The sequence below is a fragment of the Sarcophilus harrisii genome, chromosome 2 (genome assembly GCF_902635505.1).
Source record: "Sarcophilus harrisii chromosome 2, mSarHar1.11, whole genome shotgun sequence".
NCBI classification, from domain to species: Eukaryota; Metazoa; Chordata; class Mammalia; order Dasyuromorphia; family Dasyuridae; genus Sarcophilus; species Sarcophilus harrisii.
The window spans coordinates 33,072,684-33,096,308 of record NC_045427.1 but is presented as its reverse complement, the minus strand read 5'-3'; the positions used below and the strand labels follow the sequence as shown (position 1 = coordinate 33,096,308).

The 23,625-nt window shown below is 39.3% G+C and overlaps 2 gene segments (V, D, J or C); both read left to right on the top strand.

The window, feature by feature from the left end:
• LOC100935631 overlaps nt 1-23,625 on the top strand; it is an 824,790-nt gene that overhangs the window by 155,083 nt on the left and 646,082 nt on the right.
• On the top strand, nt 21,317-21,956 carry LOC111718726. The segment is given in 2 exon segments: nt 21,317-21,409; nt 21,520-21,956. Coding segments are annotated over 2 exon segments (477 nt in total).

Sequence of the window (23,625 nt, the reverse complement as noted above, 5' to 3'; positions counted from 1 at the left end):
GGACCAATGCACACATATTTGTAAAATCTTAGGCCAGAATAAACAAGTTCACAATCTTAGCACACACTAGTTGATAGTAATTATCTCATACAATTTCAAAATCACAATTCCAATTTAAACACACACAGTCCCAAGACTTAAGGTGGCAGGAAACTTCCCCCTCAAGTCCATCTACAAGGATGAAAGTAATTGGGAGACTTTAGGACCCTGGGGGTTAGAGTCATAGACATTTGGACCCAGGTGTCCAGCTGCAGGTCTGTAGTCCAGTGACTAGCCCACACTCCTTGCCAGAAATGCCAGGGACCATGTCAAAGATGTTGGGGCACCAGCACAAAGCTCAGAAGAATCCAGGCCAAGAAGGGATGCCATCCTAGCCAGGACAGATTCCACAAGCCTTTCCAAGGGAGAGCAGTTTGTAAAATCCCAGAGAAGGTGGTTTTTTCCCTTTTGCAGTTTTTCTGTAAGCCTCAGGATCAAGCCTCTGGTTAAAGTCAGTCCCTTTCTGGCTGAAATTCCAAGATACAAATCCCATTAGTTTCCTCTCCTGTGGTAAAGCATTTGGTGCTGATTCTGTTCCTGTGGAATGCATACAAAAGCTGACTACAATCTTTTAAGTTATATGAAAAGAGGCAGTTATCCACCAGGAACTCAAATATGTCTCCATTGTCCATTTTAAAGGGAAAATAGATCAGTTATCCTATGACAGACATGGAGGGAAGGAGGGAAGGATCCCACCTCTTAATTATTGCCAACAAGATTCCCCCACAATTCCTTCTTAATAGGCTAATCCTTCAACTGGAAGTTGGTCATCTACCCAAGAGCAAATAAATCCATAGCTAAGTGATTGAAGCAATATGTATGGTTCATGGATGCTTAAAGCCAATATAATTTTCACTATGACAGTTTTGCCTGACTAATCTATTTCTTCAATTTCGTTCCAACTAAATTATTTTTAGACTATTTTATTGATTTACAAAAAAATTAGTAATAACAAAGTTCATTTGGAAGAGCAAAAGATTGTTGTGCCAAAGTTCCCTTTTAATGTCCTGACCCAGTTTCCCTAATTGTTCAATTCAGTTACTCTGCCTCAGGTTATAACCATTCCTTCTTAATGTTTGATGAGATAAAAGTCTTATATCTTAAACTTCAGGCTATAATCATTCCCTCTTAATATTTGATGGGATAAAGGTCTTTGTCCATTTTAGATGTCATTAGAATATCAGGAGCCTGTCCAGTACCTCCCAATATGTCATCCTAGGTGCTTCCCCCCATTAGGTCAGCCCCATCCAGTTACCACCCCCATTGTGTCATTGTTCTTTACCTTATAAAAGAATCTTATATCTGACATTCACTGCAGGATCCTTGGAGCTGAGAACTTCCCTCAGAGATATTCTTTCCAGATAGCCCCTGGTCTGGGTTAAATATTTGCACTTCGCAGTCTATGTATGTTCTGTGTTCTGTGTGATTTGTTTGTCTGTTTTCTTAATCTAAGAGCTCTGTTAAGTTTAAGAACAATGATCAAATTTGGGAATTGGTCATTTCAATGTATTTAGTATAATTCTGAACTCCAGCTGGAGAAAACATTTGATTAGGAATTTTAGGATGATTCTAAATTTGGGAAATAATTTTACTAGTTTGCCTTTGCATGCCAGATTTGTTCTGTGTATTCTTTTGGGCAGTTTTAAATTGTGAGAAATAATTGTACTGTTGCCTATGCTTACTAGATTTAGTTATCTTTAAGTATAAGATCTTAAACGAACAATAGCTTGTTAAAGAAGTTCTGTTAACTTGCCTGAAAGGGGTCATGTGCCTCTAATTAGGTAAAGTATGTAGCAAAAAGGATCTGACTTTTGAAGACTTCAACTCTGGCCAAGTTTGAGCTTAGGACAAGTCCTTTGGGAATAATGGCCAAGTAGGGCCAGAGGGAGAGAAACTCTGCTGTTTCATTATTTGAACTATGATAGGAAAAGCAGTTTTATATTATTGGGAATCTATAGCTGTATTTAGTTTGGTTCAGAGTTTGTTACCTATCTTACAACATTGTAAGTTATGCTTCAAATCCAGCTTTGCTGGATATGTGGGGTTTATGTAATCTTTCCCCGCCCCCATCCCCTCACTGCTTTCTGCTACTTTAAAGGTTGGGTAGGGTAGGGTTCTTTTTTCTTCAAAGGTGAAGATTAAACTCACTCCTCCCCCTTCCCCCACTGCTCTCTGCTACTTCTATGAAGCATCTAGTTAGCTTGGAGTGCAGGTTAGTTCACCTCCCCTCCTTTCTGCCTGTTTGGAGGTGGAGTGGGGACAAAGAAAGAATTCCACGGGGACATTCTTTCCTTCCCCCTTCCCTCTAAACTGTTTCAGACATTTTTTTAATCAAGTTGTAACCCCCTGGTTTGGGCTAAAAGGAGCAAACTGATTTGTATAAATATAAGATTATGGTAAATATCCGTTTAAGATTTATCCAAAACTTTGGTTAATGGGATTTGTTATTGGAGGCAAATTTTCTTGAGTTTCTAGTTAATATGTCACTGCATTTTTTCCTCCTGTAACTGATTTCTATAATCAGAGCAATAGTCAATAAGAAACTGTTAATGCAATTCAATTATATTATACCTTGCTGTTTCCAATCTGTTTTTATACTCTAAGTACTTGAGCAAATAAGCATTTAGTCTGGTCATCTATCAATTACTAGATATTGTGTCTGGATATTCAAGTTTTTTTTAAGGTTTATAACTAATGAGAGGGCACATGTTGCAGCAGTCCTTGTGGACCAGTCTTTCTAACTCATACTGTCCTAACTTTTCTTTCTTAGATTTGTGTTTTTCTAGATTTGGTCTAATTACAGATATATTGACTTGCTTCTGGGACCTACATCAGGTTTGATTGTCAGCACCCCACACTACACCCATCCCCCTCCCTGGACTGAGCATCTCTATCCATCTTCAGCAGGAAGCAGTTTTTGAAAAAAGTATCACCCCTGCTTCTGATGCAATTTGGACAGATATGGGACAGTGGGAAAGTGGTTGAATTGTTAAAATTTTAACTGTATTACTGTGTTTGACTTGGAATGGAAATTGTTAAATTTGTGTAACTTTTGCTATTAAGTTTGAGGGATTTTTAGTCAGTTATGTATGTGTATAGGAATTTTGATTCACTCTTGGGATTTATATGTGGAATGGTTATTTGATAATTCCTTTCCCTAAGAAACAAAAAGGGAGGAAGACAAAGGAAACTGGGGAAACTGGTGGATTTTCTGGGGCACTTCTGCGCCATTCCTATCTTACTAGTTCAGATTTAATTGGAAGCCTTTAAACAGTCCTTTTTATTTTTCACTCCTTGCTTAAATTTACTGGACTATGATTTGCTGATTATCCTTTAACCTTGGAACACCTTATTCTATTGGAATTGCCCTGGCAGACTCAGTTTTGGGGATTATTTTTTAGAAACAACCAGAAATCAGACACCTGTCTTGGGACTGCCAGTCTCTCTGATCTGTTTCTCCACTCCTGTTACCCCAGGTCCTTAATTAGTATTTCAGCATACTTAAAAGGACCTTGCAGTTTGGTATAGGGCCGCTAAAAGTTTGGGGTGTGCCTGCCTTGGTCTAACTGCATAATCTGCTCAGAAATCTGATCCTTTCTGTAACCCTGTCTGTTCCTCTGGGTGGGGACAGGTGGAGTTACTCCAAGCCTCACCCTTCTCCCCTGGAGTGGGCTGCCCCGCTGAATGGGCAGCACAACTGTTTTGAGCCCTGCTGTTCTGTAAGCAGAGTCTGAGTCAAATGCACAAATGACCACAGACCTAACTCACAGTGAACTGTCCATATACTTCCCAACTGCAGAGGACCTGACATGATTGCAATGAGGAGCTTTGTGTATTGCTGATTAACTCCAGGGTTATCAGAGAGAGACTTGTCCTTGCCATAAGTCTTTGCATTGTTCTAGCTTTATTTTGATTTTTATTTGGTTTATTTACTTAAGATAGGATTGGTCAAAATTGTGGTGCTAAGACCTTCTAGAGGAAGGTAATTGAATGATATGAATAGTTAGAAGAGAAAGAGAGTGAAATGTTGTGCCACAGTTCCTTTTTAATGTCCTGACCCAGCTTCCTTAATTGTCCTATTCAGTTACTCTGACTCAGGTTATAACCATTCCCTCTTAATGTTAGGATAAAGATCTTATATCTTAGACTTCAGGCTATAATTATTCCCTCCTAATGTTTAATGGGATAAAGGTCTTTATCCATTTTAGATGTCATTAGAATATCAGGATCTTCTCCAGTATCTCCCATTCTATCATCCTGGGTGCCTCCCCCCATTGGTCAGCCCCATCCAGATACCTCCCCCATCTTGTCATTGTTCTTGTTACCTTATAAAAGAATCTTTGTATCTGACATTTGCTGCTGAATTCTTGGAGACCATAGTCTCATTCAGCCCTGGGACCAAACCATGGATCCATTTGGTCCCTGTAAATCTCTCCATTAAATAAATTATTAAATACTCTCTAATCTTTATCTTGCTCAGGTTCTCTGGCATTACAACATCAGGAACTTCAAAGAAGCCAGGAAAAAAGATGTAAAGGAAATCAATTTAGCAGTATAAACCATAAACTACATTATAAGGGAGATCTTTGTTGAAGTTGTATGGGACAAGTTGGGTGTCCCTTCCCAATTAACTAATAAACAATAGACATCATCAGGTACAAAGAGAGAGCATTTATTTAATCTCTTGTGGAAGAGGCCCAGACACACCTGAGAGCCATCCCAACTCTCACCATGTGCTCCTGGGATCTGACCAGCCTCCTGCTTGTCCAGAGTTTAAAAGCAAAGGACTGCAACCTTCTCATCAGAAACTAAAAGGACGTAACCATCCTTGACCAATGGTCACCAATGTTGGCTGCCTCTCACAGCTCATGTCACTTCCTTCAACTTCCTGTATCTCCAGGTTCAAAGTTCCTTCCTCAGAGATCAAATGATCTCCCCAAGGTCCCAGTTCTGGAAACAAGGATCATGTGACAATACTGAGAAATACTTCAATCCATTTCAAAGTCTAAAAAGGATAGTTTTGTTTTAAGTTACAGTATTGTAGTAGAAATAAAACCAATGTAGTCAAGCATAAAAGGACTGTAGAAAATTGGGGGAAAAAACTTTCATGGACAATCTCTCAGAATGTGATTGGGTTAGAATACTGCTATTGTGTAAGAAATAATGAGCTGGTTAATTTATAAACATAGGAAAAGTTTGACCTATGAAGGAAGATGCTACCAAGTCTCTGAGAAACAGATGACAGGGGGAAATAATCATATTTTGGCCTTAAATATGTGTATGAATGTGTATGAGTATGTGTGTGTATGTTTATAGATATCTGTGTTTAATTGTAACCTTCTTTAGAGGAGTGGGGAAAGAGAGGGGCAAATAAAGTAAAAAGTACACAGCATAGAACAAAAGAAAATCAACAAGAAAGCAAAGAAAATGCAGACTGCTTTGAAGAAATATGTAATATTTATTATATAGGTTTTCTGATAATGAAAAGTTATTGTTTTGTATTGAATCCTGTCCTAATGTCTGCTGTGCACATAGCGATGTTTTCCTTTTTTCTTTTTAAGTATAGTTAGGGATAACTGATACAACTTCTTAATTTTACAGATGAATAACTTAAGATCCATTCTATAATTCTAGCCAATAAATATTATCTATAGTTTTTTTTTTAAAGCAACTATAAGAAGGGTAGCTAGTTGGTGCAGTGGGTAGAGCACCAGCCCTGAAGTCACTTCCTAGCTGTGTGATCCTGGGCAAGTCACTTAACCCCAATTGACTCGGGGGGGGGGGGAGCGGGGGGGAAAGGCGTAAGAATACAAGTAATTCCCCAATTGATAGTCAAACTATAAATAGTTACATAGAAATGCTCTAAATGATGACTGACTAGAGAAATACAAGTTAAAACAATTGAGATATTACTAGTCACTGATTATAATGGTTAACATGATTGAAGGGAAAATGACAAGTTTTGGATTGAATGTCAACAAATTGAGACACTGATTTACTATTGGTGAAACTACAAAACAATCCAACAATTTTGTAATCTAGAATTAGTCCCAATAATTCATAAAACTATATACACCTTTTGAACCAACCATAACTCTCTTAGATATGTTTACCAAGGTACTTAGAGGAAAAGGAAAAGAACTTGCATAGAACAGCTCTCTTTGTGGTTCCAAAGAATTGAAAGTTGAGAAGATACCCATCAACTGGGGGATGTCTGAATAAATTGTGATAAATGATCAGGACAAAAAATATGGAAAGACTTGTATGAAACTATGAAGAGAGAATTGACAAGAATCAAGAGAACACTGTCTACTATAACAGCAATAGCATTCTAAGACCAACTTTCCACAGCTGAGACATGTTGAGTATTATAAATACTTACATCAACTACAAAGGGCTTTACATCCTGAGTAAGAACTGAAAAATATAAATATGTATAGACTAGTTTGTCATAGATCAATATATATGCTTACATCAGTGGTTCTCAAACTTTTGTTCTCAGCATCTTCATGTTATTAAAAAACTATCTAGGATCTGCTCAAAGAGTTTTTGTTCACATGGGTTATATTTATAGCTATTTGCTATATTAGAAAAAAAATAATTTTGAATTTGTAGACCCTCTGAAAGGGTTTCAGAGACCCCAACAATTCATTGGACTACACTTTGAGGACCACTGACTTACATAAACCTAATTATGTTTAATGACAATCTTATTCAGAGTGAAGCAGGGAAGGAGCAAGAAAAAATATAAGGTGCAAAGTACAAAACTTAGAAGAAAATGCAGAAAAAAGATAGCTTTGAAAACAATGTGCTATACATATTACATTGTCCAATAAAAGAAAATTGTAAAATAAGAAATTTATGGCTTTTTAAGCTGTCTTTTTATGCTATCCTCTGTATTTGGAAATGTTCCTTTTTTTTCTTTATGTATTAAAGTTCAAAATGAATAAAAGTTTAAAAATGCAACTAAGAAAAATTATAGCAAAACATGGATAACATTGTATTTCATGTCTTAATCAAAACACAGTCATAGGGAACTTTGGCCTGACACCATTCTCTTGGGGAATAGACAGAACTATAATTTCTTTTGTGACTTGAACTTAGTGATACTTCTGATGCTTGACAAGCAACCTCTCAAGATCATTCTGCCTTTCTACTTCCCCCTGCCTACTTCTGCTGATTTGCATGTTTCCCCAGGGACGACCCCATTTACTTAGACCCAAATAAATGCCAGATCAGGGTGAGGTCTCAGTTCAGCAGAATCTAAGGCCAAGGGAGGAGATGGGGTCCCAGGCTCAGCTCCTCTTCTCTCTGTTGCTCTGGATCTCAGGTGAGAGATCCCTTACTCTATTTGACCATTTCTGAGATGTTCTAGGGGACATTGGGAGAGAGGAAGAAGATTTGGTCCATTCCCTGTGCTTGATCATTCTGAATTGGAAGTCCAGAACAATGAAATCATATGGATTATGTTCTATCTTTTTTTTTTTTTATTCCAGGTTCCAGGGGTGCTATTGTGGTGACTCAGTCTCCTGAATTTTTGTCAGTGTCTCCAGGAGAGAGGGTCACCATTAATTGTAAGACTAGTTCAAATGCTGGTACAGAATTCGATTGGTACCAACAGAAGCCAGGAGAGGCCCCCAAGCTCCTAATTTATGCAGCAACCAGGCTGCATACTGGGGTCCCTGCCCGGTTCAGTGGCAGTGGGTCTGGCACAGATTTCTCCCTCACAATCAACAAAGTGGAGGCTGAGGACGCTGCAGTCTATCACTGTCAGCAGGACTATAGCTGGCCTCCCACAGTGATACAGCCCGGAACAAAAACCTGCCTAGCAGCTGCTGAGGGAGGTATCATTGCCCCAGGGGCATCTCCTTCCCCTCAGCTGGGATGGGGGCAGTTTGTCTGGGCTGCCTCGAGGGGAGGTTTCTGGGTCTCAGAGGAAGATTCTGGTTCTGTGAGGAATTCTTACCTCGGTTTTCTTTCCCAGACACTTACAAAGGAGTGAAAAAAATCTAAATTATTAGGTTACACCCTAAAAATAATTTTCTCTACCAAATCACCCAATCAAGAGCCCCCTCAAATCTTTTTTTAAATAACTTTTTATTGACAGAACCCATGCCAGGGTAATTTTTTTACAATATTATCCCTTGCACTCACTTCTGTCCCAATTTTTCCCCTTCCTCCCTCTACCCCCTCCCCCAGATGGCAAGCAGTCCTATACATGTTAAATAGGTTACAATAGATCTTGGATACAATATATGTGTGCAGAACCAAACAGTTCTCTTGTTGCTCAGGGAGAATTGGACTTAGAAGGTATAAATAACCCGGGAAGAAGAACAAAAATGCAAACAGTTTACATTCATTTCCTAGTATTCTTTCTTTGGGTGTAGCTGCTTCTGTCCATCACTGATCAACTGAAACTGAATTAGGTCTCTTTGTCAAAGAAATCCACTTCCATCAGAATACATCTTCATACAGTATCTCTGTTGAGGTATATAATGATCTCCTGGTTCTGCTCATTTCACTTAGTACCAGTTCATGTAAGTCTCTCCAAATCTCTCTGTATTCATCCTGCTGGTCATTTCTTACAGAACAATAATATTCCATAACATTCATATACCACAATTTACCCACCATTCTCCAATTGATGGGCATCCACTCAGTTTCCAGTTTCTAGCCACTACAAACAGGGCTGCCACAAACATTTTGGCACATACAGGTCCCTTTCCCTTCTTTAGTATCTCTTTGGGATATAAGCCCAATAGAGACACTGCTGGATCAAAGGGTGTGCACAGTTTGATAACTTTTTGGGAATAATTCCAGATTGCTCTCCAGAATGGCTGGATTCAATCACAATTCCACCAATAATTCATCAGTGTCCCAGTTTTCCCGTATCCCCTCCAACATTCATCATTATTTTTTCCTGTCATTTTAGCCAATCTGATAGGTGTGTAGTGGTATCTCAGAGTTGTCTTAATTTGCATTTCTCTGATCAATAGTGATTTGGAACACTCTTTCATATGAGTGGTAATAGTTTCAATTTCATCATCTGAAAATTTTCTGTTCATATCCTTTGACCATTTATCAATTGGAGAATGACCCCCCTCAAATCTTTTGAAAAGCTCTTATAACCTTTGCTAGGAAACCTCCAACACAGGAAGACTAGCTACCAGAGGAGCAGTAGACAAAGTCAGGAAGGTGGTCAGGAAGGCCTGAGATCAGAGCAAATCACTTCTTCATTTTATGATGCTGGGCAAGTCACTTAACCTTTTTTTTTTTTTTTCAATTTTCTTATCTGTAAAATGGGGATCACAATAGCAGCTGCCTAGGGGGGCGCTTGTGAGGATCAAGTGATTGGCACTTAGTAAGCACTGTGGGAATGTTAGCCATTTTATTATTAATGCTTCCAGTACTGGAGCATTACATTCGATCTAGTTCTCATTGCCAGGGAGACTGTTTTTAGGCTAAGTCTAAAGTCAGCCTCTCTGCATCTTCTCCAGTGGGGCACAAAGGAGGGAAAGTGGTTTTCCAGCAGAGCTCTGAACAGGACAAGCCTAGAACAGCTTGGGACCTAGGAGGGACTTAGTGACCTCCTGACAGAAAGGACAGACACAGTGGCCAGAGACACACACATCAAACACAGATACTCTGCGATTCAGTTTGTTGGACTCGGTTTATTTGTAGTTTCACTGAAGAAGAATATCAGGAGAGCATCACAGTCTGTGGACACACTCACTGGAGTCTGGGCCTTCCAGCTGTGCAGATGCCAACTCACCCATGCATGACCATTTCATGAGATTCCCTTTCTTACATCCTTCCTAAGTTCATGTGGAGATCTCCATCCAAAGGAGTGTGGCCCTGTCCATTGTTCTGGATATCATCAGGATATAATGCATCATGTGGTGCATCCAACAGTTGTCCCATTCTCTTGCCAACTGCCACATTTGGGTGTTGGACTTTATTTTACCCTTTCTTGAGAATTCTTTTTTTTTTTTTTTTGCATTACTTCTTCTTTACCATATGCCTCTCACAGATGTTTGGAAGCACCATTAGAAAGCAGGATATATAAGCACTCACATGATGTAAATGCAAATAAAAATGTAGCAACCAACCCAAATACCTCAATCCTGCAATGATCAATTTTGAGCTGGGAGAGAAGCTGAGAAATTTGCTCTTACCCAATTTGTATTATGTTGTGTTGATTTACTTTTTGATTTTTATTAAACATTTACTTTCTACATTTTTTTTGCAATGTGTTATACCCCTTTAAATATAGAAAAACATACACACACACATATATATATATTTGTGTGCGTGTATATATATATATATATATATATATATATATATATATATATATATATATATATATATATATATATAATTTGCATATATACCATTACAAGTGAGGGAAAAAATGAAAGATAATTTCCAAAACTTCCAATAGAACACACAAAAATTGTACTCGACATAAAACTCTGAATTTCCATATGATGAATCATAAATTTCATTTTCTTTATGTCCTATCTTTATAAATTCCCTTCTCAAATGCCTTCTATTCTCTTCAGAGCATTTTTTAAAAAATGTTATCCCCCCTAATTTTTCCTTTACTATTGCGATTTCTCTCTATCCATCATCAACTAAAAGAGAAAAAATGAAAGGGAAAAAAAATAACATTGTAAAATAAAAACAGAGTCTAACACAATGAATTTCATCAACTGTGCTCTGAAATATAAGTCTCTATTCCTTGTGCCCATCATTACTCTTCCAAGAGGTGGATAGCATACTTCATCATTGCTCCTCAGAAGACATGATTGCTTTAGTCAATATGTTGGTCAGTTTTCTCCCTCATCTTTGCTGGGTGCTTACTCAGATCATGCCCTTTAACTGTGGGTTCCTCTCAGGGTTCTGTACTGGCCCCTCTTCTCCTCTCCCTCAATAACCACTTCATTGGTGACATCATTAGCTCCACTGGATTTAATTATCATCACATTGCTGACAATTCACAAATCTACTTCTCTGGCCCCAGTCTCTCTAACACCCTCCAAGCTGGCATCCTAAATTGCCTGTCAGTCTTAATGAGAAGTTCTGAAGCCCTCTTAAACCCAACATGTCCAAAATAGAAATTTCTCTCTCAACCTTCCCCTCCACTACTTTTCCTTGGGCAGTGGAAGACAACAGCTATCTTTGAATTCCCTAAGACTCTAAGCTAGGAGTTATTATGGACTCCTCCCTAGTACTCACTGCTTCCCCATATCCCACATCTAAGTGGTTGCCAAAAGCTCTCAATTTTCCCTTTGCAACATCTCTCAGATGTGCCCACTCCTCCTCTGACACACTATCACCCTCCTGGTGCAGGTCCTGATCCCCTCAGGTCTGCATAATGGCCAGAGCTGCTGGGGCTGTTACCTGCCTCCCTCCTCTCTTCTCTCTAAGCATCCTCCATTCAGTTAACACAGATTTTTTTTTCTAAAATTCAAATCTAACTGTCACCCTTCCTACTCAAATTAATTCCCATGGTTCCTTATGGCTGCCAGTATCAAACACCAATATTTCTGTTTGGAATTCAAAGCTTTCCTTATTCCCCAACATGGATTTTTTTTTTTTTTTTTTTGCTTCATTGAAGCCACATCAAGTTGTTTCTGGGCTGCTAGTTCTTTTCTTCCCCTGTTAGGTCAACACAGCTCCTAATCCTGTTAGTTGTAGTTGTTGTAACAGTTGTAACAGCAACTGTTTGTAGAAAGTGTATTTTAAAGAAAACTCAATTGGCTGGATTTCATGGTAGATAGATTACTGCATTTAGGATTATGAAGTAGTTTAGTCTAGGACACTATCAAGGTTTAATAATAATAATAAGTAAAATTAGAATTCATAAAATGTTTTGGGATTTGTACAGTACTTCTCATAAGTTTAATCATTGAATTTCTACTCAATTGGGTCTCTTCATCCAAAATATTTCATAATTCTGTGATTCCACTGAAGATTCATTTTGTTCCCTTCATGAATATATTCGGATTTACAAGATAAGGTAAAGTACCAGGAATCTCATATCATAAATATGAAAAAAAAAAAAAAAAAAAAACTGTGGCAAAACTCCAGAAAAGAAGCATTTCAAGCCACAACAAATGCATTGATATCACACAGGACCTAGCAACTTCTTGGAAAAAGCATAGATCTTGGAAAACAAGAATCTGAGGACCAAGAAAAACTTATTCTGCTAATCTGAGTTTAGTCCTGTAGGAAATAATGCAAGGAAGTAACAAAAAATCAAATAGCGTCTTGATATCGGGGAACTAAAAGTAAAGGAAGAGAGTAGAATAATGAACATCCAAGCAGGAATAACTCAAAAGGAGAAAAGATAGGAACATTATGAAAGCTTGGGTCAAAGTGGCTGCTGAGCTTCTTTCTATCTCTTATTTGAGTACTTTGAAAGATGTTTTCCCAAAATCTAGGGTCTAAATTAGATAGTTTGATAGCTAGAATAACATGGACTAAATTTCTACAGAGGATGTGATCCTAGGATGCTTGGGAGATGCTCAGGATGAAATCCTAAAGACACAAAGGAGAAAAATTTGAATGAGAAAAAAGGCCAGTATTTCTCTAAAGATAGTGAAATGGACAAAGGACAGGCCTCCCTTCCCCTCCCTCAATCTTAGGTTAAAGAGCCTCAGGCCTGCAGAGAAATGTCTGCTCAACTAGATTAAACAAGGTGTTTTGCACTTCAAATTGCCTGCTCAACCTATAAACTATGTTAAACATCTGTCATTGTATTTTTCTTCTTGTAAAGTCGAGTCACTGTTTAAAGTAAAAATGTGACAGCAAGGGTGAACAAGAATGCTTATAAGGCTGTCCCTACTTCAGTTTGAGACAGAACTCTACCGGAGGTCCATCCCGATCATGCAGGCCATCTAGGCCGGTAAAATAAATTGTCTCTAAATTATGAACCACCATGGCTGTTTTGAATTTTATTGCCTGGGCTATTTCACTTGGAGGTCCTACCAAGATAAGCCTTTGGCTCGGTCTGAAGGCCTCCTCTCCCTGGAGGGTGAAGGATATTATGGATCCTAGCGGGTGGCCACTGAGAGACCTTCCTCAGCCCCTAGTATTCAGTAATTTCTTTCTACAGACCCAAATTTGAGTGAGACCCAAATTTAGAATTCAGTCCAAAATTGGCATAAAGCATTCTAAAAGCCAGTTCTGGTTAATAAGATTTTGAAGGGCTCCTGCAGCTGCCTAACTATCTTGCAGCCAACTGCCTGGTCTGGTGAGTACTCCTGTATTTGTGGCAAGGGACCTAGCTGGACGCAGCATTGACAGACACCCTTGCTGACCCTTCATGGGATGCCATGTGAGGGTTCTAATCTGGTTCTGTTTGTGTGAGACTAGTCTGTCCTGTTGGATGTCGTCTTTGCCTTGTGTATGTTCTGTGATTTGTCTGTCTGTTTTGTTGGTTGAAAAGCTTTGTTAAAAATTTTAAGAACAACGTTGCAGCTGTGCTTAGTATAAAATTGTGATTTCTAACTTTTAATCTGTTGCACTAATTCATAAGCAAAAGCAACAGGATTTAAAAAATAATGTAAAAGATGAAAATAGAGCTCTAAGTGTGTCTGTGTGTGTATGTTTGTTTGCTTTGTATTTTGTTCTGTGTTAAAAGTTAGCAAGCTTGTAAGAGATAAGAATTCAGTCTCTGTGTTACAGGCTTAGAAAATATCAAAAATTCTTTCAAGAGTGGCTCAGGCAAGGAAAGAAGTTTGAAAAATCTTTCTCTCTCCCTCTCTCTGTCTCTGGCTGATTGTAGCAGTCTTGTGGGGAAAAGAGGAAAAAGAAAGAGAAGGGAAGAAATAAAAAAAAAAATAGATTGAAAGGGATTTGAAAGTTTGGAAAGTTAAAATATATATATAGAAGAGCAGTGTGCTAACATTTAAAGAAAAGTTTGAATGGAATATCTAGGCATTCTCTGTGAAGGCAGAGAAATGCACTAAACGAGCTTAGAAGTTTATAGAAGCTCCCTTTGGATTCTGGAAGGGAAGAATTTTCAAGGTGAAACAAACTTCTCTCCAGGGGCAGAGGTCCTGGAAAAAGCCCCTAGTCTGTTTTGCTGATTTAGAAGCTCTGTTAAGTTTTAAGAACAATGATTAAGAAATTTGGGAATTGGTTATTTGAAAATTTGTTTGTGATTTTAAACTTTTTAACCTAATGTACTAATTTGTAAGTAAATAGAACTTGGCTATTTTAAACTGACAGGAAAGTTTTTCCTAAAAGCAGTTTTCAGAGCCTGCTAGAGTACAGGGAAATAAAACCTTATCTGATCGAAACTCAGGAAGGAAAGAAATTTGATTAAGAACTTTGGGATGATTCTGAAAATTGTGAGAAATGATTTTGCTATAGCCTTTGCATCCTAGATTTGTTTATTCTGAGTATAAGATCTTGGAATTTGTTTGAATATTAATACCTTTATTACTAACTAAGAAGGGAAAGAACGATAAAATTCAAACAGCCTTGGCTGGGCCATAAAAGCTCTACAGGCCTAGACAGATAAGAGAGATGCTAGTTTCTGTCAGACTAACACTGGCAGAAAGAAAAAAAACTTTTGTAAAAACCCTGTATTTAGTTTGCTTCAGAGTTGATTACCTTCTGAAACATATTGAGTTTTTTTTATTAACATAAGTCATACTTTAAATCCAGCTCTGCTGGACATGTGTGGGTTTTGTGAGAGAGTGTGGTTATAGTGGCTATTCACTATAGTATGAATCTTACAGGTTTTGAAGGGAAAAGTAAAGAGGAATGCAGGTGGTTTAGGAAGCATTGACTTGTAGGAGCAATTAAAGGTTTTCATGGTTTTAGAAAGTAAGAGAAAGGTCTTTTGGCAGCAGAAAGAAGAGGTGGGGAAGGGAGAAATGGGGAAAGGATCCTTTGTCTTCCAAGGTAAAGATTTAACTCACCCACCCTTCACTGCTTTCCGTTAGTTAGGAAAGTTGTTGGGAAAAGTTGGGAAACTGGTGGATTTGGAAAGAAACTTGATATTGGGAGAAAGTAAATACACTGATGGGCTAAATCTTGAGAAGGAATTGAAAAAAAAAAAAAAGAAAAAGAAAATTTATAAATGACTTGCTTTGGGTCACATTGCCTAAAGGCAGTTAGCACAGTCAGGAAGACCTGAGTTTAAATTTTGATAGAGAAGCTAATTATCTGGTGACCCTGGACAAATATGTATCAGATTTCTCATTCTGAAAAATGGAGATAATAAAGGAATATACTTCCCAGGGATGTTAGGATCAAATAGAGAATATTTTTAAAGCACAGTGCCTACCACATAGTAAGCATTTAATAAATGCTTGTTTAAAAACAACAACAACTCAGGTCTTTCTGGCTCTAAGACCAGCTTTTTTCCCACTACAGAAGACTGTCTCTTTCCTTCCTGCTTTATATACTTTGAAATCCTAGCACAGATTCCCAAACGGATGCCATCCAGTATAAGCCAAACATGAATATTCAATGAGCCAACCCAGAAAAATGTATGAAATCTTATCATTCATGCAAAAATGAGTGGAGAACCTGAAGGAATCTTTTGCCCAGAGGTGCAGGAGTAGGGGAAGGGTGGCCACATGGAATCCTCTCCCCCTCACCCCCCTGAGTGTGTTCCTGCCAGTTTTTTTTTCTTATTTAATTACTGCGAGGACAGCAAACTGTGATTTTTAGGACAGGCTTACTTTTAGATTAATTGACTATTTGTTAATTGATACATGATAGTTTTTCTTGTTTGAGGAATATGGTCATAAATGTGATCCATTTTTTGATAGGATTATTCCTAAAAGTTTAATTGCTATTTTTAAGAATCTTTCAGATTCTCTTATGTGGTATTTGGACATTCTGTATAAGTTCAAGTTGATTGTATTATGTCATCCTGAGGTTATTTAAAGGGCCACTGAAAATGATAGTTTTTTTTCTTTGTCCTTTTGAAAATGTTTCTGTTATGGACAATATGCAATTTGGGATATTTTTCTATGTATTGGGTATTTTAAAAGCAAATTGATTTGTATGTGTAATGTTCACTTATGAAACATCTACTTGGATATGATAATTGTTTGAGTTGTGAACTTACTGGGCCGAATTTCTTACTGTTATTACTATAAGGTTAGGGTAAATATCTGTTTAGGATTTATCAGAAATTGGATTAATGGAATTGGTTATTGGAGGTAAAAATTCCTTGGGCTTATAGTTAATTAGTAAATGCTGTTTGGGAGTTATAAGGCTCCACCCTCTGACAGTTAGCGAGACAACTGATTAGAATAAAACTGGGTTAAAGCTATTTTATTCAGTATGTGCTGAAGGTTGAATTTTGACTGCTTATGTTATATTATAGTTATGTTGCAATTTTTGCTCCTGTAACTGATCTCTATGATCAGAACAATGGTCAATGGAAATTGTTAATGCAATTCAATTATGTCATACCTTGCTATTTTCAGTCTGATTATATATAATCATTGAATTCTAAATGCTTGGGCAACTAAGTATTTAGCCTGGTCATTTGTATCTTGTTTTTTTTTTAAGGTTTCTACATGATAAGAGGACAATTAATAGAGGTCTGTAAAACCTAACTGCTGTTGAGACTTGAAACTACAGCGTGTCCTGTAAAACAAACTCATCTCTTCACATGGGAAGCTGCTGGCCAATCTATCAAATTTGGCCTCCTCATACTTTGCAGCAGTCTGGTGAATCGAGTCTTTCTATCTGAGACTGATCTAACCTTTATTTGTTAGATTTGTGTTTTTTTTTGCTCTAGATTTTGGTCAAATTGCAGATATTGACTTGCTTCTGGAACCTTGATCAGCTTTGATCAGCTTTGATTGTCCACATGATACACCTATCTTCTGCATGGAATGAGAACCTCCTGCCATTTCTCAGCCTAGAGCAGTTTTTAAATGAGACCATGGACTGGACCTTGCATCTAGTGTACTTTGGACTGATATGAGGGACTTTGGGAATAGTTGATGACTGACTGTTAAACCTTGCCTGGATCATCTATTACTGTGTGTTTAAGATTCGGGATGGGATTTGTTAAAACTGTGTAATTATTGCTGTTATATTTGAGGGGTTTTTAGGAAATGCTACTGTACTAGTCTGTTATATATAGGGATTTTGATTCACTCTTGGGATTTATATGTGGAATGATCATTTGATAATTCCTTTCCGTGAGAAAAAAAAAAGGGGGGTGGGGGAGGAAGACATAGAACAATGGGGAAACTGGCATATTTTTCTCAAAATACTTGAAAGAATGGGAACCCCTAGCTCCTATTCACTTTGCCATAGGCACTTCTGCTCCACTCCCTATCTCACTAATTCAGATTGAATTTGGATTATGCTTTAGCTTTGGGATCTCTTATTCTGTTAAAATTGCCCTGGCAGACTCAGTTCTGGGGATTATTTTCTTAGAAAAGTTTTAGAAATCAGACACCTGACTTGGGACTGGTAGTCTCTCTGATCTGTTTCTCCAGTCCTGTAACCCCAGTTCCTTAAATAATACTTCAGCAATCTCAAAGTTACCTTGAAGTTTGATATGAGTCATCTAAAAGTTTGGGCAAAAGGTTGCCTGCCTTGATGGTCTAACTGTGCATAATCTTCTCTGCAATCTGATCCTTTCTGCAGCCCTGTTTGTTCCTTTAGGTGGGGACAGGTGAAGCTACTTCAAGCCTCACCCTTCTCCCCTAGAGAGGGTTGCCCCTTGAATTGGCCTTGAGACCTTGAGTACTGCTGCTCTGTAAGCAGAGACTGAGTTAAGTGCACAAATGACTGCAGACCACTAACTCACAGTGAACTGTCCATCTCAAACTGGATTCTCTGGCTGAGATGGTGTCTCAACTATAGAGGACCTGACATGCTTGAAACAGGGAGCCTTTGTACTGCTGTTAACTCTGGGTGTTATCAGGGAGAGACTTGTCCTTGCATTTTTCTAGTGTTGGGCCACAGTTCTCTTTAATTGTCCTGACTCAGTTTCCCTATTTGCTTCTGCCTCGGTTTCCCTAAATTATTCTGTCTCAAGTATCCTTAACTGTTCTGCCTGATCCTTAGTTGCAATCCCCCCTCCCCTCCCCGCCTCTGGTTCATTAAGGACTGAGGGCCACTTGCTCTAAAGTTATAGATTGTTAATGTGAGACTCAAGATAAGGGGGAGTTCAGACTTCCTGGTTCCTATCAGAATGTCCAGTGTCTTCCACCACACTGTCAGAACCAGATCGATAGTCTGTTGCCACTTTCAATGTTCTACCCTTGCCCCTGCCTTGGTCTATCCCTGTAGTTGAGCCATGTGTGTGTACACATGTCATTGAGAACTGACATTCACCACTAGATACTTTGAGATGAGAGTTCTGTCCAGTCAATCAAACTCTCCAATTAATAGAATGTTGGGAGCTCTCTGAGCTCTATCTTGCCTCGGTTTCTCTGGCATTACATTTACCTTCTTAACTCTCAGGTCAATGCAAACATTAGGACCCTAGAGAGTCTCCTTACTTATCTAGGAAAGTCAGTGGACTCCCTGGCAGAGGTTGTGTGACAGAACCACCATGGGTTAGATCTGCTGTTGCTAAAGCAAAGGGTCTGTGCATGGCACTGGATGAATCTTGTTGCTTCTATGCAGATTGGTTAGGTGTCATTAGGGAATCTCTTGCTTCCCTGTGTAAATAGTTAGATGACCGGGCAGCCAGTCATGAGGCTTCAATCAGTCACTCTATGACTGAATAACCACCCACCTTGGGAGTTACAGGCCCAGTCCTCTTGTTCCTTCTCCTCCTCCTCATAGCTCCCTGCATAAGAAAGTGCCTTGTCTCTTACATTCAGGATCGCATACAGACCCTGAAACTTTTCGCTCTCAAGATGGCTTATTCCCAGTTGGCCTCAGATAAATCACAACTATGAACATAAAAAGGAGGGAGTGAAATGTACAAAGGACTGGCCTCTCCTCCCCTCTCTCAATCTTAGGTTAAAGGGCCTCAGGCTCAGAGAAATGTTTGCTCAGCCAGATTAAAGGAGATGTTTCCATTCCCCAATTGATGGACATCTCCTCAACAGAATTGTTTTAAATGTATGTCTCCCCTCTCACCTTTGCTTAAACAAATACATTAGTCTAACCATTCAAAAAACTGATACAGGAATGGGTCTTACATCAGTAAGGAATAATTTCTAGTCTATGAAAATATGATCAATATCTTCTTTTTGTGCTTTATTTAGTGCTTATCATGGCCAGCTCCTAAGTCTTTTAAAAATATATTTATCTATTTATTTAAAACAGGGGGGGGGGGTCTCTCTCTTAGTTGCTGTTGGCAAAATTCTTGCCAGAGTCCTCCATAATAGGCTGATCCTTCATCTGGATAATAGTCATCTAGCTGAGAGTCAGTATGACTTTAGAAGGGACTTATTATTAAAAAAAATTATCAGAAAAAATAAATTAAATATTCATTATATGGAGTTTGTTGTTTTATGTGCCATAGAAATGGAATTTATATAGTGCTTTAACATTAGGAAAGTGTTTTTAAAATATTAGCATTTCATTCACATAATCACACTGAGAGATAGGTGATATTTTTTCTTTGTCCCAATTAGAGAAGAGGAAGCTTAAATAGAGAGAGGATATGAGACTTGGCCAGGATTTCACAACTACTAAGTGTTGGAGGCTACATTTGAATTCAGACCCTTCTGCTTCCAGGTCCAGTGTGTTAACCACTGCATTACCTGGCAATTCCTTGTCAGGATTGGTTGACAAGGGAAGGTTTTAAAAAATGGAAACTCTCTTGTCTGGGGACACATATTTCATCTGTAAATGCAACCTCACTCTTCTTCCCAATATCCAGTAGTGCAATAGATCTGATCTTGAAGCAGGAGAGGAACCACCTACAGGACATGGAGGGCAGAAAAGCTGCAGGACAGTGACACTTACTGCCTGTGACAGGGATTGGCCATGTGCAAGGTGGGGACAGAGACAGGACATAGTGATGGGGAGGAGCAATGGGGGACAGCTGCTAAACACAGCCATGATCCTGCCCCAGTGACCCCTGAGGGTACAAGGAAGGGGAATGGGCTGATTTATTGGGAACATTGTGGCCTACAGGAAAGAAATATCCTTTCACTTTTATATCCAATTCTAAGTTGTGAAGGGGGGAGGTTGTTTGTTTAGTTAGCAATTTTCTGAGGCAGTCTGGTAGAAGGGATTTGTCCAGGATTACATGGTTAATAAATAGCTGCTGGCACATCTGAACTCCAGGCATCTTGACTGGAGGGCCGATGCTTGAGACCCTGTACCATTTAGTGCCCTTCAGGTGCCTTTTAAAGGATACTGTGGCTACTCTATTTGCATGGGAATTCATAACTCAAAGTTCCCAGATCATCTGTATGGACCAAATAAGTAGGAAAAATGAGTTTCCCTTAGTGTATAGGGGCCCATCCAAACCTTAGTTTCTTATACTGCCATTTCAATGAATTAATTAATTAATTGCCTGATTAAACAATACTGATTAGGCATTTATTGTGGGCAAAACCTATGGTAAGAGGTACAATGGAAATAGTAACATAGTACTTTCTCCCTAGGAGTTCACAAACAAAGAAGAGAGAAGTCGCCTACTGGAGATTTCTGCAGCAGATTGTTTAGAAAGGCCTAGTAGTTCTCCAAGTAGAGCAATAAAGTGATGTGAATTATTCTTCATTAAGGTAATTTCTTCTATTCAAATCATATCAGTTTCAGATGCTGAACAATTTTCTATTTCTAAGGACTTAGCAGGGATCTCCTTCAGTAGCTGGGGCAGTTAGGGAAGCTCTCCAACAGAATTTTTACATCAACACTAGAAAATTACTCTGTTCCATTTTACTGACTCGATGCCTACAAATTTCTCCCTGATGATCAGACAGTCATGGCAATCTCTCTGAGTTAGTGAAGAGTATGGTAAGAATCATGAGTGATGGGCAGGTGCTTCAGGCTAGAAGGGAGAATAACCCCCTTGAAGTCACTGACCACATATGTGAATCTCTTCCAGAAGGGTCCCCATCTGGTCCTGAGCTTTCTTGGTATCTCCGAAGTATTCAAGACCCATGGGATAGAGTAGGTCCAATGAACCCATTGGAATATCTCCATTGCAGGATCTCAGAAGGGGACTGCTACACTAATGCAACTCAGGGTTCTAGACTTATCTGGAGATAAGACCACTGGGACCTACCTCTGAACAGAAGCCTCTCTTCCTGGACTGCTTTGCATGGCACAGGAGGCTCCCTGCTGAGAGCAGCTATAAAAAGGCAGCTGGGGAGGCAGGTGCTGGGCAGCTCAGAACTCAGGCACATGGAGATGGGGTCCCAGGCTCAGATGCTCTTTCTCCTGTTGTTCTGGATCCCAGGTGAGTGAGGAAGAGCAGAGACAGGCCTGTCTTTTGTCCCTCTGGACAGAACTGGGAAAGGGTGGGATTCTGAGAGTCAGAAACTATTTCTCTTATGTTTCTGATTCCAGATGCCCGAGGGGCCATTGTGGTGACCCAGTCTCCAGCCTCCTTGGCTGCATCTCCAGGAGAGAGAATCACCATGGCCTGCAAGGTCAGTCAGAGCATTGGCACCAACCTACACTGGTACCAACAGAAACCAGGCCAGACCCCTCGGCTCCTCATTAGTTTTGCAACCACCCTGCAGTCTGGGGTCCCTGCCCGGTTCAGTGGCAGTGGCTCTGGGACAGATTTCTCCCTCACAATCAGCAAAGTGGAGGCTGAGGATGCTGCAGTCTATTACTGTCAGTATGGCTATAACTATGCTCCCACAGTGATACAGTCCCGAACAAAAACCTGCCAAGCAGCTGCTGAAGGAGGTATCAGTGTCCCAGGGGTGTCTTCTTCCTCTCAGCTGGGATGGGGGCAGCTTGTCTGGGATGGCTCAGAATAAGCTGCCTGGACTGTGAGAGTTCTGATCTTGATTTCTTGTCCAGCCAAGAATCACAAAGTGACACAAAATAAATAAGTGGATGACATCCAAAGGTGGATTTCTCTAACTCTAACCTGAGCAACAATTCTGTTTCCAAATCCCTACCACATGTTCTTAAAGCCTTGTCTGAAGACTTCCAGTGCAGGGGGAATAATTGCCAAGGGAGGTAGATGGTGCAATAGATAGAGCTGTATTGTCAGAAAGACCTGAATTCAAACTCAGACAAGCTCAGACACTTTCTAGCTGTGTGATGCTTAGTCACTTCACCTTTGTTTCAATTTTATTTTCTGTTAAAATGGGAACCATAATAACACCTTCATCCTAGGGTGGTTGTGAGAATCAAGTGAGATAATATTTATAAAGATCTTAGCATTGTGCCTTGAAGTAAGCACTCTAGGAATGTTAACTATTATTATTGCCATCATCATCATTACTCCCTCCAGGACTGGGTCATCAATTACCCTTCTCATTGCCAAAGAATCTGTACTTAAGTCTAAGTTAAGCCTCTCTGCATCTTCCCCCTTTGCTTACCTTTCTGGGCTTTGGTAGCAGACAGAACATGTCTCACCCCCATTCTTGTCACAGCCCTTTGAATGCTTCCAGGCTGTTACTACATGTATGCCCCCAAGCTAAGTGCCACTGGTTCCTTCAGATAACCTTCTTAGCTCTTGGTCTCTGGCCCTTTCCCCATCCTGGCTGCCTCCCTCTGCCTGGACGCCAGCCACCTTCAGGCCATTCTGCCATGGGGCACCCAGGAAGGAAAGCAGGATTCTAGGGAAGCTCTGCCCAGGGCAAGCCTAGAACAGCTTGGGACTTAGGAGGGAGTTACCCACCTTCTGACAAAGAAGGGATGGACACAAAGGACAGAGACACACATGTGTCAGGCACGACTACTCTGCGGATTCAGTTTGTTAGACTGTTTATTTGTGGTTTCACTGAGGCAGAACACCAGGAAAGCATCACAGTCTGTCAGAGACTCACTGGAGTCTGGGCCTTCCAGTTGTGTAGATGCCATCTCAGACTCCTTTTGTCATATCCTTCTAAGTTCTCTGGGAGAGCTTCACCCAAGCTAATGGGGCCCTTCTCCATTGATCTGGACATCATCAGTCACAGTGAAGACTATAGATCATCCAACACTTGTTCCCTTTTCTTCTTCCAATGTTCCAATGTGCTTTATTTTACCCCTTCTTAAGAGTTCTTTGTTTCTATTAGTTCTTGTCTGTCACATGCCTCTCCATTGACTTCTCAAAGCATTATGAAAACAAGACATAGAAGGAGTGCAATGAAAATGAAAATATCAAAACAAAACTAAATGTTTCAAACCTGCAAGGACCAAGCTTGACCTGAGAGAAGAGTTGAGAAACTGAACCTTTCTCCCTTTGTATTATATTCTGTTTATTTACTTGTTGGTTTTTATTGAACTATTCCCTCTTACTTTTTTAGTACTTGTTATATTCTTCAGTAAAGTAAATCAACAGAATATAACACAAAGGAAGAAAGGTTCAATTTCATCTGTATGGACCAGACAAGAAGGAAAAATAATTTTCCCTTAGCTCAAGATTAATTTCATGTGCTGCCATTTCAATGAATGAATAAATTAATTAATTGAACAATACTGATTAGGCACTTATTATGGCCAAAACCT